This window comes from Sinocyclocheilus rhinocerous, unplaced genomic scaffold (assembly GCF_001515625.1).
Source record: "Sinocyclocheilus rhinocerous isolate Xijiao unplaced genomic scaffold, SAMN03320098_v1.1 scaffold449, whole genome shotgun sequence".
In the NCBI taxonomy this organism is placed as follows: domain Eukaryota; kingdom Metazoa; phylum Chordata; class Actinopteri; order Cypriniformes; family Cyprinidae; genus Sinocyclocheilus; species Sinocyclocheilus rhinocerous.
This window is the reverse complement of record NW_015652285.1, coordinates 1,631,585-1,647,342: the sequence shown is the minus strand read 5'-3', so window position 1 is coordinate 1,647,342 and position 15,758 is coordinate 1,631,585. Positions and strand designations below refer to the sequence as shown.

General features: G+C 35.8%; 1 protein-coding gene across 1 annotated transcript in view; it reads left to right on the top strand.

Moving 5' to 3' along the window:
• Positions 1 to 8,337: 8,337 nt before the first annotated feature.
• Positions 8,338 to 15,758, top strand: part of LOC107714358 (SEC14 domain and spectrin repeat-containing protein 1-like) — a 44,650-nt gene continuing 37,229 nt past the window's right edge. The window contains exons 1-5 of the mRNA XM_016520180.1: positions 8,338 to 8,438; positions 10,224 to 10,287; positions 11,650 to 11,735; positions 12,997 to 13,105; positions 14,985 to 15,075. Coding sequence (XP_016375666.1) covers positions 11,681 to 11,735; positions 12,997 to 13,105; positions 14,985 to 15,075 — 255 coding nt within the window. The 5' untranslated portion in view covers positions 8,338 to 8,438; positions 10,224 to 10,287; positions 11,650 to 11,680. The remainder of the gene's footprint in view (positions 8,439 to 10,223; positions 10,288 to 11,649; positions 11,736 to 12,996; positions 13,106 to 14,984; positions 15,076 to 15,758) is intronic.

Genomic DNA, 15,758 nt, shown 5'->3' with positions numbered 1-15,758 from the left:
TGTACGTACACAAACCAGTCGGAGGGTTGTTACATGTGTGTAGTTACAGAAATATTACAGCTGTAGATACTATGTACCAATGTGTACTTACACTGTGGTTACATACTACGTACACATCTAGTTACTATGTAAGTATACAGGTATTAGGGACACTTAACATAAAGTGGGACCTTACAATTACACTAAAAGGCCTTTACTTGCCAAAAAAAGTATAAACTATCAATCAGACGATAGAATGCATGTAGTAGATTGTGCACAAGAGTTTTTCTGCAAAGTTTTGATCATGTTGATCATTTAGTAACTTTACAAATTTGCATTATAGGGTCAAGTTCATTCGGTGTTATATAATTGTTCACACAGAGAATTTTTCTTTCAGTTAAGTGATTCAATTGAAGTATTTTACACAAACACACACTGAAAACAAATATTCCTACATAAAAGCCCTGAAAATTCATTCTAGAGTGTAAATATTGTAATAAAAAGTTCATTTCTGTCATTGCTGTTGACTTTGTCAGTAATGTATTTGGGTTGTGTATTCTATGCTGTAACTTTGATGCCCCAGAAAAGTGCACAAATGAATCGCAACAGCAAAGGAGAGTCGTTTTGAGAAAAATGGGCTCTGTGTGGAGCAGGTGATTGGTAGGCGCCTATCTCATCAATTCTACAATAGCTTTTTGCCTTTTTAGCTTTTTTTTTTTCTTACTACAGGCAGAAAAGTGCGGCTGCTGATCCAAAAAGAGGGTTTGTTGAAAGGATTGCAGATTCTCCAGATGTTTCATCCACGAAAGCATTCATCTACAGTACATCCAAAAACATATTTGCTTGTTAGATAACGACATGCTAAACAGAATTTACATGATGTTCTTCGTTGACTCATACAGCGCTTTTGATGCAGCAGCCAGATCATTTTAAGTGCCCCAATTATTCGTGACATTTTCTCATTTTCAAAGTACTCAGAGAGCGTTTTGCATCAAAGTCGTTGGGTCCAGGTTGAGCTGTAACCAAATAGTGAGTCATTTTGGTAAACAAGATTATGAAAGTGTAGGAAAGATTGTGTTAGAATAGATGCTTGCATAGTTACATACACTGTACTTGTGTCTATGTATAGGTTCTGTAATCGGTGTAAAAAAAGAACAGGAATTATTGTCCGAGGATATCGCTGGCTACAGCGGCCTGTTCACTCCAGCCTTATCCGAAAATACATAAAGAACTTCTGGCAGTGAACTAATGTAATATAATACATGGCCACTAATTCTGGCTGATTGTAAATCCTTTTGAGTGACAGTGGGGGTCTATTTGAGCAGCTAGTGTGTGTCCAGCTCATGCTTTGGTCTCTTGTGTTTGAACTGGACTGAGACTCCATTTCTGTCAAGTATAAATCAGCCGTAGAGATCTTTGCATGGAGACCACATTGTACCTGTGAAAAAGCGCAGTTTTGTCACTCTGCAGGGCAGCTAATTCTCACTGTTTGCTCAGCATTTCATTAAGAACTTAAATAATTTGTCTCCGACAGAAACCGGCAAGGGAGGTATTTGCCATCTCCTGTGACCTTCTTTGACATATTTGGAAAATGTTATTGTTCAGAGGTAATTTATTGCCTTTAAATACCATACTTGTATCAAATGTGTCTTTTAACATCCTTTCAGGTGCAAAAACGGACACAAATGTGACCCTGGAGCACAAAACAAGTCATAAGTAGCATGGGTATATTTGTAGCAATAGCCAACAATACATTGTATGGGTCAAAATTATCGATTTTTCTTTTATGCCAAGAATCATTAGGATATTAAGTAAAGATCATGTTCCATGAAGATATTTTGTAAATTTCCTACCGTAAATATATCAAAAATGTATTATCATTAGTAATATGCATTGCTAAGGACTTCATTTGGACAACTTTAAAGGCGATTTTCTCAATATTTAGATTTTTTTGCATCCACAGATTCCAGATTTTTCAAATAGTTGTATCTCAACTCGGCCAAATATTGTCCTAACCATACATCAATGGAAAGCTTATTTGTTCAGCTTTCAGATGATGTATGAATCTCAATTTTAAAAAATTGACCCTTATGACTGGTTTTGTGGTCCAGGGTCACAAATGAGTCAATTACTGACATACAGAAAGCATACAGGGCTATAAACTTACTTTGGATAAATCATTTGGTCTTTGAAGAATCTTATGAGAAACGTTTGGGTTCAAAATATTTGAAATCTTTAACTTTTAATTGCAAACATTCACTGTAAAAAAATTATAATGAAATTTATGGGGGGAAAAAAACTATCAACAACATGTAAAAGTTTTACAGACTGAACTTAAATTTACAGTTAAACACAGTGTATTTCATTAACTGAAATAATGTTAATGTACCAAATTACTAAATTTTGATTTTTATGCTGACAACCACCTTAAAAACACAGGTGGTAATCAGAAAGACACATGATTAAAGTTCATTACAAGTAGCTTTTTTACAAGCTGAGATAAATACAAAAATACAAAACACCATCATAGCAACATGACACTAAAATAACACAGTAAACATTATTGTAACAACATAAGATGTAACATAAAACCCTAATTTACATAACTGAAAAGAAAAAAAACTCTAAAAAATAAAGTGAAAAATCATCAAATGTGAGCTGTCACACAGAGAACTCTCAATTTATGTTTTTTTTCACTGTAAATTATGATGACATTCTTTTTCACTTAAAAACTACATTGAACAGTATTTTACTGTAAAATCACTCTGAAATGTACCATTAGGTCTATTACAGTTTTTCAGTGTAAAGAATAAGGCAATTCCATTAACGAAATGAACAGGTTTTTACTGTAGCAATGTTAAAATAACACAGTAAACATTATTGTAACAACATAAGATGTAACATAAAACCCTAATTTACATAACTGAAAAGAAAAAAAACTCTAAAAAATAAAGTGAAAAATCATCAAATGTGAGCTGTCACACAGAGAACTCTCAATTTATGTTTTTTTTCACTGTAAATTATGATGACATTCTTTTTCACTTAAAAACTACATTGAACAGTATTTTACTGTAAAATCACTCTGAAATGTACCATTAGGTCTATTACAGTTTTTCAGTGTAAAGAATAAGGCAATTCCATCAACCAATGAACAGGTTTTTACTGTAGCAATGTTACTGTCTTTTACTGTCAAAATTACGATCATTTTTATAATTGTATATTAAGTATTATTATATTGTGTTGGTATCAAAGCAAATGTGAACACACGTTAAGACGCATGTGAGAATACTGAGGTCTTTTTCTCAGGAATATCATCTGTGGTCCTGTCCCAAATGGCACACTAAACCCTTAGCTGTCTTCCTCTGAGTCCACACTTTTGTGACATAATGCCGCTTTCTTATAATAATTAATTTCATAAGCTCATTTCATACTAACAATTCCCCTCTTCTCACAAGCACACAACTTGAAATTGTTTGTATTCAGCTTTTCTCTGACAAGCCCTCTCAAAATCCTTGTGTGCCAACATGTTAACTAACTAAAGTACACTGACTATAAGGCTGTTAGTGTAAATCAAGCTCACTGTCACTTACTGCAGCAAGACACTTTAACATTTTCACAAGGGCTCTTTACTAATAAACATCAGTCAGCTCTGCTTCAGATCACTCCATAAATGTACTTCACAGCAATAAAGCTTATAAGATGGCGTAAATGTGTTTTTAAAATGTATTTTGTTGATGGGTCTCGTGTGAATCAAGTTTTTTCCAATGCTACAAACCTGCTAGTATTCCAGTATTGACCATTTCCAACTTTCACCATAGCTATATGCAAGTGAGTTAATACATTCCTTTATAAATCAACAGTCATTTCTCATGTGGCAAAATAAATGACTATTAAATTACTCACAATAGCTTGCTTCTTGTCTTTAATGTAATTAATTTCACTTTGTAAGACTGATCGATACTGGGTTTCAAAATAAAATGACCTATAATTCAGTGCCAACCAACAAAATTACATTACATTTCATCTTAAAGTCCCAACAGACAATCTATGTACAAGGATGAATTGATGTCATTCAGACTTGTTTGCGAATTTCCAATTTGTTTTTGTAAATTAGATTTGCAAGAAAAATTGGAATCTCATGAGAATGCTGGAAAGTGCAGAAACTTTGGAGTCATAAAGGCTAGTTTACATTCTACATTATTAAATAAAAGTGTTGAAAACAAATGATTTGTCATCTACATACACAACATAAGGTAAGTCAATTCTTGGCAATCATCTCGGTAACAACCAAGTGTAAGGTTAGAGATTTTCCACTCAGTGCCAATTTAGCTTCTTATAAATAAAACAAGACTGTAAGTAAAACGTTAAATAGAAATGGAATTTATTACAAACAGGCAGGTAAACTATAAAAATGTGATTCGTTCTTTTAACTGGGCGGGCCTTTTTTGGCTCATTTACATGTAAGGCGGGGCTTCCACTTGTCTATCAAAAATGGGATTGACCCTTTTAACTGGAATGCGTTACTACACTAATAGTAGGCCTATGTATGGACATTGCATTCTCACATCCCAGTTATGTAATGAATTAACTTTCTTTGCTATATATTAGCATGTTAATTCACAACTGACTGAAAATACACTAAAAGGTGCTATTGATGTGGTGCTATTATGGCCATTTGAAGTCGCCAGGATCCTGTCAGACAGAGGCTCGAGCGCGCCCTCTGTTGACTGCATTTAGTCTGCTGTTATTTAGGTGAGTGTTTCAAACTTCCTTCAAACTTTACTGAGAAACTTACAATACCACACAAGAAGATAGATAGATAGATAGATAGATAGATAGATAGATAGAGGACCTTCTTCAAATAAAAATTAATCATACATCTAAAAGAGGACGATCGAGAGCCAATTTCGCTGATGCCTGAGGAAAACGGGAGCAGCACTAATAGTGGCTGGACTGGACACACTGTCCTTGCAATGCGAGTTCCAGTAAAAACCCCTGTGTGGCGAACACAGATGCCCTGCCAGTCTGCTCTTGTCAAAACTGTCCCCAGGGGTGACAGGCAGTAATTACATATCAGCACAATTACTGCGCAGTGCCATGAGAACAGTCCGCTGGTACACCGGATCTCTGCATCTGCTCATTACCGCAGTAAAGCTCATTGTGTAATCCAGCGTCAACCGTCTGACTGCGGCGACTGCATAACATTTCCACCGCCGTCCCATTCAGCACAACAGCTTTATTTGACCAACAACTATCCAAATCATTGAAATTCAAGTCAACAAAGTGTATTTATCAAATGCACCAGTGGCCAAACAAACTGTTCAAAGCGTAATAAAGTATCATGACAAAGCTGATTTCTAAAATACAACTGTTCAGTCATGACGGAAAATGTTCGGTCGACCTGAAAAGTTTCCAAATATGTGACATATTTCCAAAGAGTTGGATCAGCTTGTTTGTGGTAATGATGAAAAGAAATATTTTTAGAACAGCGGCGAAAATTTAAAAGTTTATAAAAAAGGTGACTGGGCTGAAACGTATCCTTGTATTAAAACTGGAGAAAAGAGACATTTCGAAACATCACCTCATACTTTCGCTTGCTACAGGACCTTTTATGTCCTATAGGCTAATGTGTCGTATTTACGCATGATAATCAGTGCAGCTTTCAGTGGGAGGGCTGATTGAAGTTATTAATAAATAAACATGGATGAATGAGAAAGTATGAGCGGGATGTGTTTGATATTAAAGGGAAATATTAAAATGCAATAAGCTGTGAAAGAGAACTGAATACGCTACTGGATGCCTTCTGTATGCGCGCTCCAAGTGGAACACGGCCACGCAACCAGTCTCAGTGGCGTCACAATAACACCAGTTCTAAATATTCGTAAACATTCAGCGGGTTTCCCGTGGACTTGGGGTACTTTAACTCTGTTGCCACAGGTTGTTTTTTATGTCTGTGAGTCGAAGCGACTTCAATTACGTGGTATTTAGCCCCTGGAATATGAATTTTACCAGGGGAACCCCGCCAACAGACATGCATATATATATATATATATATATATATATAGTGGAAAAATTAATTAATTAAACCATCCACTAAAGATTAGTGGACAAATTATTTAACCAAACATGAAAAGAAAGAAAGAAAATAAATAAAGGCTCTGGTCAAAAAAGGTTCCTGGCCATGGTGTAGACAAAGCAGGAAATGATTCATCTTTGATACAAGTGACAAGTCAGAACAGTTTCCAATTTACAGTGACTCAATGAGCAAACAGAGACATCTAGTGGCATCTTTCTACGCCTTTTTAAACCTCGATAATTAGGCTACTCTGAGCTAATATTATTACCATAGCAACTGAATCTATCCATGTTCTTCTATTTTTGGAACCCACACAACATAGGGTATGGGCCCACTTATCTTCATTTTCCTTTCATGCATCTTCAAGGGAATTTAAATGAGTTTTTTAAATGAGAATTGTTTGCTCTATTGCATTATGTTTATTAACACTGTTTATTGACACTAGTATTCAGTGCAAATTAGCATGTTTCCCAAATACACCACAAACATTTTTACAAATGCCTCTTACATTACTGTTTACAATCCACAACATCATGTTTTCATCTTGAACCAAAATTGTTGAGAAGTGCAAGTGTCAAATCTATTCTTCTTATTGTAGCATTTAGCAAATTTTTTTTTTGACTGCTTGTCAGTCCCACTAACTGGTTATCAGTTATATAGATAGAAGATAGAGGGTAATGAACAGCATGTGATTGTGATTGAGGGGAAACTCAGTGAACTCAATGAGACTGATGGCAGTCTAAATAGTTTACCATGTAATATGTGTATTTTTGTTTTATTTAATTGTATTCAGTAAATAATGTCAAACAATATAGTTTGGATTATTACGCAAAGAAAGAAAAAAAAAAAATTGCCAATGGGCTTTTTTTTTGTTTAATTGCCCTAAGACTAGCAAGTACTTTCACAGAAATTGTAGGATGCACAGTCAGCTAGTACAGCATCTGTGTGGAGTGGCAGTAGTAACAATACCACAATATACCAATATTTTTGAACTTCGAATTGAGCAGGAATTATTAAAAAAAAAACATTAAATATTAGCTACAAGAAAACATAATATGCATAAATGGCTTGTATAAAAACTGTGTACATATACTAAAGAATGGGGTTTACACTTTGCAGTGAATGTTAGTTGGTTTATTTGAAATGCCAATATTTCACTTCAAAACAGATACCTGTAGTATTGGCTACAGAAAAGATATTAAACATTTCCACTTTTATTGCCAATGCAAAAGATACAGTTCTTTGAATACATGTTATCCGAACTCTGTGACATTTATACATATGCGTGTCTTGTAATTTAAGGAGATATTTCTATAGAAGTGTACACTGGACTTCAGAAGTATGATCCTTTCAATATTAGACATATTAAACCATCTTTTACAATTTGAAGTCATCATACAGATTTCTGTCATTTATTAAACAGAATGTAATGTTTTAAAGTGAGACAATAAAACAGCAACCACAAAATATATACAGATTCCTTTATCAAAATCTAATACTAGCTCATTTTTTTGTGGCGTTTTCCTTTCAAAATTGTTACTTTCTATGCCAGTAACCAGTATTCCAAAGAAAACATGTTGAGTTTAAAATAGAGAAGCCATTGATGGAGTATGAACTTCTAGATTACATGCTAAATAATATTCACAACAAACAATTATGTGCAAAATGTAGGCTACACCAAAATCTTTGACTAGAAACTGATACACTGTAAAAGTCCTTCACCTTAATGCTTATTATACTAAAAATATCTTTCTTTCTTTCTTCTCAGAATATTTATTATGTATTATATACATGTTAATGTTGTTTTTTAAAGTAATCTTTACTTGTCTGTTATCATCTGTTTGTATCATTTTGTAACTTTGAACTTATTTCTTAATATAAAATATGTTTAGTTTGACACATTTTGATTGAGAAATGGTAAAAAAACAAAAAAACACAGAGACTGTGATTTATTCTTTTGACTGTTTTCCTGTGGCAGAAATTACAACATCGCTCAAACTAGAAATTCACTTCATGGACACGCCCCTTATTGCTGATTGGCTACAAGTTTGTTTTGCTATTCGGCCCGAATCAGTTTTCTAAAGTGTTTTTGAAAAATCTCATACCCTGCTTTTAATGTTCGGACATTTTTTCCATGGTCGATTCGATGTCAGCGTTCCTCTACAAATATAAGATATCGTTTATTTAAAAGATGCACTGTGTGTTTAAAGAAACAATAGACTCCGCCCACTACAGTGAGAGACACGCCCTGCTCCATCATTTGGGAGGAGCTATATGAACAGGACCAGCCTCTTTCTAACAAAACACAACGCCGAGAGTTTTCTCAGTATCAAAGGCTATTATCAATAACATCGATCGACTCCGGGGCCCAATACGGAGAAAGGTAATTTTATTTTTCATAATAATCCATTAACTTGATTAAGGATGCTGTGTGGTTCTGAGCGAAAGCACATGGATCATGCGTCCTCGTCTTTAGCAGGGCTAACAATCACAGCATTATTGTCGACGTTCATCTAAGGTAAGTTAGTAAGGGATTGTCCTTATATTCAACCCCAAAATACACCGCGTTCATGTTAGTCATGCATTAACCTCTATAGTATGAAATATAGGTAATTGCATGCGGATCTGCGGCTCGCGCGTGCCAGAAGCCATGCACGCTGCCAGAAAATATGGTTCATGCTCACGTGGAATGAATGCCAAACTGCATTTAAAGGTGTATTTTCCCATGACACCCTAGCCACGTACGTTGTTGTTAGTAGGGGAGATTGTTTCACTGCGCAGATGACCTGTAGTTTTAATATTATGTAGGCCGTATTGGTGGATCCCGTCTTTGTCTCGCACCAGAGCACGAGCGAGTCATTCCTGCAACTCTCAGCCAGCTGTTGGTTTGAGTCCAGACACTGATTCCCAGGACTAGGCTAGCCAACTGTTGTCTTTATGTGTCCAGAGACGAGTCTCTTAAGATCACAGTATGAAATGTAATGCTTAAACTGCCAGCGTTTATGATTATAGAGATGCACTGACATGCACAAATTGAGTGAATCTTGTCCAGAACATGTCCAAGTCCAGTTTCATCATTTGATTAACGGAAATGAATACAATTATGGTTTGCTTAAAGAAAATAGATTTTTTTTTCCATCATATTAACATTGTTTGTGACTTATAAGCACATTTCCTCTGTTTCTTGTTACTGTAGTCCAGAATCATGTCTCATCATGATAGTATTTATTGTTCTACTGTACCTTTCATTTATGCTGGCCTAGTTTAAAACATTGCATCACAGTATTGGTCTTACTGAATACAGTAAATTACAGTAAAGAGAATCTCATGACTCACTATTAGCATCATGAGAATGAATGTGAATTGCAATGTGAATTTTGATGGAAAAATTGTCTATTTGTCATGAAAATGTCATAATGCAATGAAATGGTCCAAACATAGCAATAGTGAAACATGCAGATGTATTAAGGCAATGACACATTTTTTGTAAATGCAAAATATCATGCAAAAATCAGTTTTGCATATACTGTGACACTGCAGAATGATTATGTCCTAGAACTCTTACGATTCTGAGAGATTTGCACAAACATGGGCATTGGAAGTTATTTGCATTGGGATTGGCCAGTGGGTTGCATGGTAATTCAGTGTGCAGCAGTGCAGTGTAATACTTCTAAACGACCAAAGGCTAATTTTTTTTTTCTCATTCCTGGCTTGCAGACACATCAGCAAACCTTGTAATCGCAGCGGAGCTGTCCTTTCCGTCCTTTCCTAAATGATGTGGCACTTTTCCTTGCATCAGCTTATGTTAAGATGAGTTTGCCAAGCCATGTTTCCTTCGCAATCCTCCCTAAATCTTTTATTGCCGTTAAAAAATCTTTTTTGACACATTTAATTGGTATTACTATCATTGCTGCTGGTTGATTATTGGATGCTTACATGACCACTTCCATTCTCGGCAGTTTATGAAGAGTTCTTTATCACTCAAATGAATTCTGATGTATTCAGGTTGGTTGAACTGTCATTGCTGTAAGCTGGATGCCAGAATACAAATCGTCTTAAAGTAGTGTTTTTTTTTTTGTTTTTTTTCTATCTCTCTCACTATCTGTAACTCTTCCACACGTCATGTTTTGCCCTTTCTCCTCTCCTGCATCTCTCTGCATCTTTGCAGAACATGTACCAGGAAGGAATCGCATGAGATGGAATGTTCTTGAAATGCTGCGTCATCGCTGAAGGTGAGTGAGGCTGTCAGCTCTTTGAAATCTAGATCAGCCTGCATTTGAGGACTCGGATCACTATGTAGTTGAATCATGCTGTGAATGTTCCAGTGTTGCCTAATTGTAGTGATTTAACCTACTTTTCTGCTTGTTTTGCCAGTTTGTCTGTTTTTGTATCATTCTGGTATTTCTGGCATGGTGAATGTTGCTCTGTTAAGGGTTTTGTTGGAAGCACTTTTTGTTTAAAATTGTGCTTGTGAATTTAGCATAAAAATGAACAGGAATGCAGTGAGTGACTTGGCATTAAAGGAATTAAAGGAATGGTCCACTCAATTGAAATTCTGCCATTAGTTACTCACTCAAAATGTTGTTCCAAACTTTTTGTTTAAAATTGTGCTTGTGAATTTAGCATAAAAATGAACAGGAATGCAGTGAGTGACTTGGCATTAAAGGAATTAAAGGAATGGTCCACTCAATTGAAATTATGCCATTAGTTACTCACTCAAAATGTTGTTCCAAACCTCTTTTTTTTTTTTTTTTTTTCTCAATGAAACCATAAAGAAATATCTTTAAAAAAAATTTGAACAACCTGGCTTTTATCAAGCTATCTTCTGAAGTCATCTTTCTTTACTCACCTTGATGTTGTTCCAAACCAGTATGACTTTCTTCTGTAGAATATAAAAGAAGATATTTTAAGAATTGTCTCCATTTTGGTTACAGTTGACTTCTACTTTATGGACAAAAACTGTTTGGTTGCCCACATTCTTTAAAATATCTGCTGTGTTCTGCAGAAGAAAGTAAGTCATACAGGTTTGAAATAACATGAGGTTGAGTAAATCATGACCAGTCCCGACAAGTTTGATGTTCTGTGAATAATGACTTCAGTTTTGGTTGGTTCCTCATGCAAAGCTGTTGTGTTTTATGATTCTGTTATAGTGTTTTTCTTGTTCTTGTTCTGAGCTTGACATCCGTGGTCCCTATTTTAGGGTAAACTATTCCTTTAATTGACAGAAAAGCTGTTTTTGTGTTTAAAATCTCTCAAAGAACTGCATGTTATATCTGCCTGGAGAGTATCTATTGAAGTATTTTGAGTCATAGGCACATATGTAGTTTAATTCATTCTGTGAGACAATTTGGGGCTATAATCATGAAATCGCAGGTATTTGTTTTAGCCCTAAATGATCACATGACTTCTAAACTCAATCTTAAAGGGATAGTTCACCCAAACATTTAAATTCTGTCATCAGTTACTCACCCTCAAGTTGTTCCAAACCTGTATGATTTTCTGTCTTCTGCTGAACACAAAAGAATTTTAATTTTAGGGTAATCTGTCCCTTAATATGTTATCTAAAAAGATACTATGTTGTCAACTTCTTGCAGCTGCGTGAGTAGAGTATAGTCTCATTCCAGGATGGAGGCCTTCAAAATACTGCCTGTGCTGAAGAAGAAACTGGCCTTCCTGTCAGGTAAAGACCAATAATATATATATTCCAAATAATTGGAAGTAGTTTTATTTTATTTTATGAGTTATTTGCGCAAGCTGGACTCTAAAGGCCCATTCACACCGAGGATAACTATAACGATAACAATAAAGATATAGTTTTAAAAATTGTTCTAAATTTTAAGAATATTAGAGTTAACTATAACCTAACTACAACCACAGCTCAACAAGCAAAGTCCATTAGACCACATCTCTGACAGCAATGCCACATATGAAAAATTGCTTGCACTCATATGTTCTTTAACTAATGAGAGGACGCCCTTATGTCCACCTTATTTTATATGTCTTCCAAAACTGAATATTATCAGGATATGAGGCTGCTTTGTTCATTACCATAGCCTAATGGTTGTATTTTTGTGTCAGCATGGCTCTTGCTTTGAAAAGTCTTCTGAATGATGCTTGCATGTCAACAAGAACATTGGCAAAATGTACTGATAAGTTCTTTAAATTTCTATCATTTGGTCAGCTCTTTGAAATCTAATTCAGCCTGCATTTGAGGACTCGGATCACTATGTAGTTGAATCATGCTGTGAATGTTCCAGTGTTGCCTAATTGTAGTGATTTAACCTACTTTTCTGCTTGTTTTGCCAGTTTGTCTGTTTTTGTATCATTCTGGTATTTCTGGCATGGTGAATGTTGCTCTGTTAAGGGTTTTGTTGGAAGCACTTTTTGTTTAAAATTGTGCTTGTGAATTTATCATAAAAATGAACAGGAATGCAGTGAGTGACTTGGCATTAAAGGAATGGTCCACTCAATTGAAATTCTGCCATTAGTTACTCACTCAAAATGTTGTTCCAAACCTCTTCTTTTTTCTCATATGAGTAACATATGAGTTCTGAATGATGCTTGCATGTCAACAAGAACATTGGCAAAATGGACTGATAAGTTCTTTAAATTTCTATCATTTGGTTAAGACGCACAGTATGTTTTTTTGCAAAGGACTTTGCACTAAATTGGATAATGAAAGATTCTAGGAAAGGAATTGCTGAAACATTTCATGCTTGGTGTCCTCGAAAGTGCATGTTCCCATAGATGACACTCGACATACTGCGAATTAATTGCAAGTTGCAATGTCATGAGGCTCTACTCCTCCACTAGCTTTTTGTAGTGCGTCTTTTCCTTAAAGCCTCACCGTCTGACACGGTTTTTCCATTTGTACATCATACTTTACTCTGTGCTGCTGGATTTTCTGCATATTTCCTGACTCGGCCTGTTTGGTTTTCCAGGAGGCAAGGACAGGCGCAGTGGTTTGATCCTGACCATTCCACTGTGCACCGAACAGACCAGCATGGAGGAGCTCAGTGCCACTTTGGATTACCTACTGAGTATTCCCAGGTAAAACACCGCTTTGGGAACCTTTCTTGAAATGAATGCATCCCTCCATTGCAAAGGCAAGCACCTGTCAAAGCATGGAGAGCAGAAATGAAACATGAATCTGATCATTGTAATTATAATGCACACTGTTACGATCTTCACACATGGAATGGAAAGTGCCCATAATTCATGATCAGACTGGTTAGAAGTTGAAAAATGCTTTTATTGATTTCTCCAGACCTTTGAAGGTCTTTCAGGCTTCAAGGCTCTGGAAAGATTTTGCTGTATGTTCCTGTTAGTTTGTCCTTATTACATTTGTGTTTTACTGTGTTGGGTTTTATATGAAATGAATTGGTTCTGATTCTGAATTCCGATTAGATGAAGCACGTCCTAAACCTCTGGATAAATATTCGCATTCTGCATTCATGCCAAGTTGCTGTGTTGCTTGGCAACCACAAGCTACATACAGAATAAATATATTCTAATTCTTAGGGTTAATTCATGTATTTATTGAACACTTTGCCTTATGCTTTTGTTGCTGCAGTTTGATAAAAATAAGTCGGCAGAAATCAGCAAAAAAATAAGTCCGAAAATAAATGTTCAGATTTTTGTCACTGAATTGTGAATGTCTTTTTACTGTTTATTTATTATACGCAATTCTAAACTTTTAAAGACTTCAGAATCTGTAAGATTTCAAATCAATTGTGGAGTTGTTAAAATTAAATGTAGACACCACAACATTATAATGTATAGTATAAAAAATAGATATTAGAGATGGATATTAATTTTGCTAGACGTTCATGAAGTGTTATTTGATTATTAGTGTTTTTAAAGATTTAAAGGGGTCATATGATGCTTTTTTAAAGATCATTATTTTGTGTATTTGGTGTAACTTGTATTTGGTATAACATATGTTGACATGCTTTAATGTTCAAAAAACACATTATTTTTCAAATACTGTACATTATTGTAGGTCCTCTATGCCCCGCCTCTCTCAAACGCTTCGTTTTCTACAAAGTCCCTCCTTCCGACAAGCGCAGTCTGCTCTGATTGGCCAGCTGACCCAGTGCATTGTGATTGGCCAAACACCGCAAGCACTCGTCGGAAATGTAAAGCCCCTTACCATAATCGCGAGCTTCATCTTTCAAAATAATCTCTCTCTCTCTCTCTCTCTCTCTCTCTCTCTCTCTCTCTCTCTCTCTCTCTCTCTCTCTCTCTCTCTCGTGCGCTCTCTAGCTCTCGCTCTCTCTCTCTCGCGCGCTCTCTAGCTCTCGCTCTCGAGTACAGGAGGCCAGTATCGGGCCCGATACCGATACCAGTATCGGTATCGGTGCATCCCTAGTAAAAATCAAGGTAAATCACAGTCTCTTATGGCTTATTGCTTTAATCTGATCCTATTATTAAAGAGATAATCATACCCTGAGCTGCAGCGGCCAGTTGAGTTTTGACTAATGTTGAACCTCACATGACTGCTGGCAGTAAGACCATCACTGGTTCTGTAGTCCCTTTTATTTTTCAATGCTCTTATAGTGACCTTCTCCAAATTACTTTCTGGTGACATTTTACTGGGTGAGTTGGCTGTTCTCTTCCCTCAAAGAATGAAAAGAAATGTTGTTCAGGCCTAAAATGTTTTTTCTTTTTCTTTTTAGAAACCAAAATAGTAGCTGTATGATTGAATACATGTTTCTTGGAATCTGTGAGACACTGTGACTCAAACAAACTCAGTTTATTCATTTTTAAAATGCCACCACAGAACAAACAAATTAGTCTGTTCAACAACACAGCCACAGTGGAGTCATTGTAATTGATTCATTGTATGTGGACTGACAACATGTGTTTGCCTATCATATGTACTACGCGGCCGAATAAAATGTCATGTTTTTCTGTTGTATCTCTGCAGCGAGAAGTGCAAAGCTCGTGGTTTCACCGTCATCGTTGACGGCAGGAAGTCTCAGTGGAATATAGTGAAGACTGTTGTTCTGATGTTGCAGGTAGGAAAAGAGATTTTTGTTTTATTTGCATGCTTTTGGGTTTTGTTCAGATTGGTGGAAAGCAACAAGGGAGAAGTAGTTTATGTGGAAACGTATGTTTTTGTTTCTTTGACATCTGGTTCTTGCTTTTTTCCACTAATGGACCCCATTAATATTTGTGGTGGTTATTTAAAGAGTGCTTAACTCCCCTCGAATACAAGTCACTTCTGAAGGAATACCTGCAAATAATGAGATTTCAGTGCTATTATGAAAAGCCCATGCAGTGTGTGTTGGTTTTGTAGAGCGCATTGTGTTGTTGGAAATTTTTTGACTTTGAGCTGAATGGATGCTTGTTATTTTCTCCTGTTTATGGGACACTGCACTGAATTGCTGCTGTAAACTTAGGCTTTTATTTTATATCATTACTTATTCTTTGTTCCATCAAAGTACCAAAATGCAAGTCCAGTCACTAAGTGGCCTTCTTGGAAATGCCCCCGGATAGCTATTTTCTAGGCAATAGCAATAAAATATTGAAGACAGTGGTATCATAAATTTCACAGAAATTGTGCTAAAATACTTTCTTCAGGATTGGCCGCAACCCTCTACGGACACCTGGCAATTGAATCGCCATTGGCTAGTAAATGTTTTAGTTTACTCGCCAGACTGATATACCATATATGCATGTGTGTGTGTGTTTTAAATAT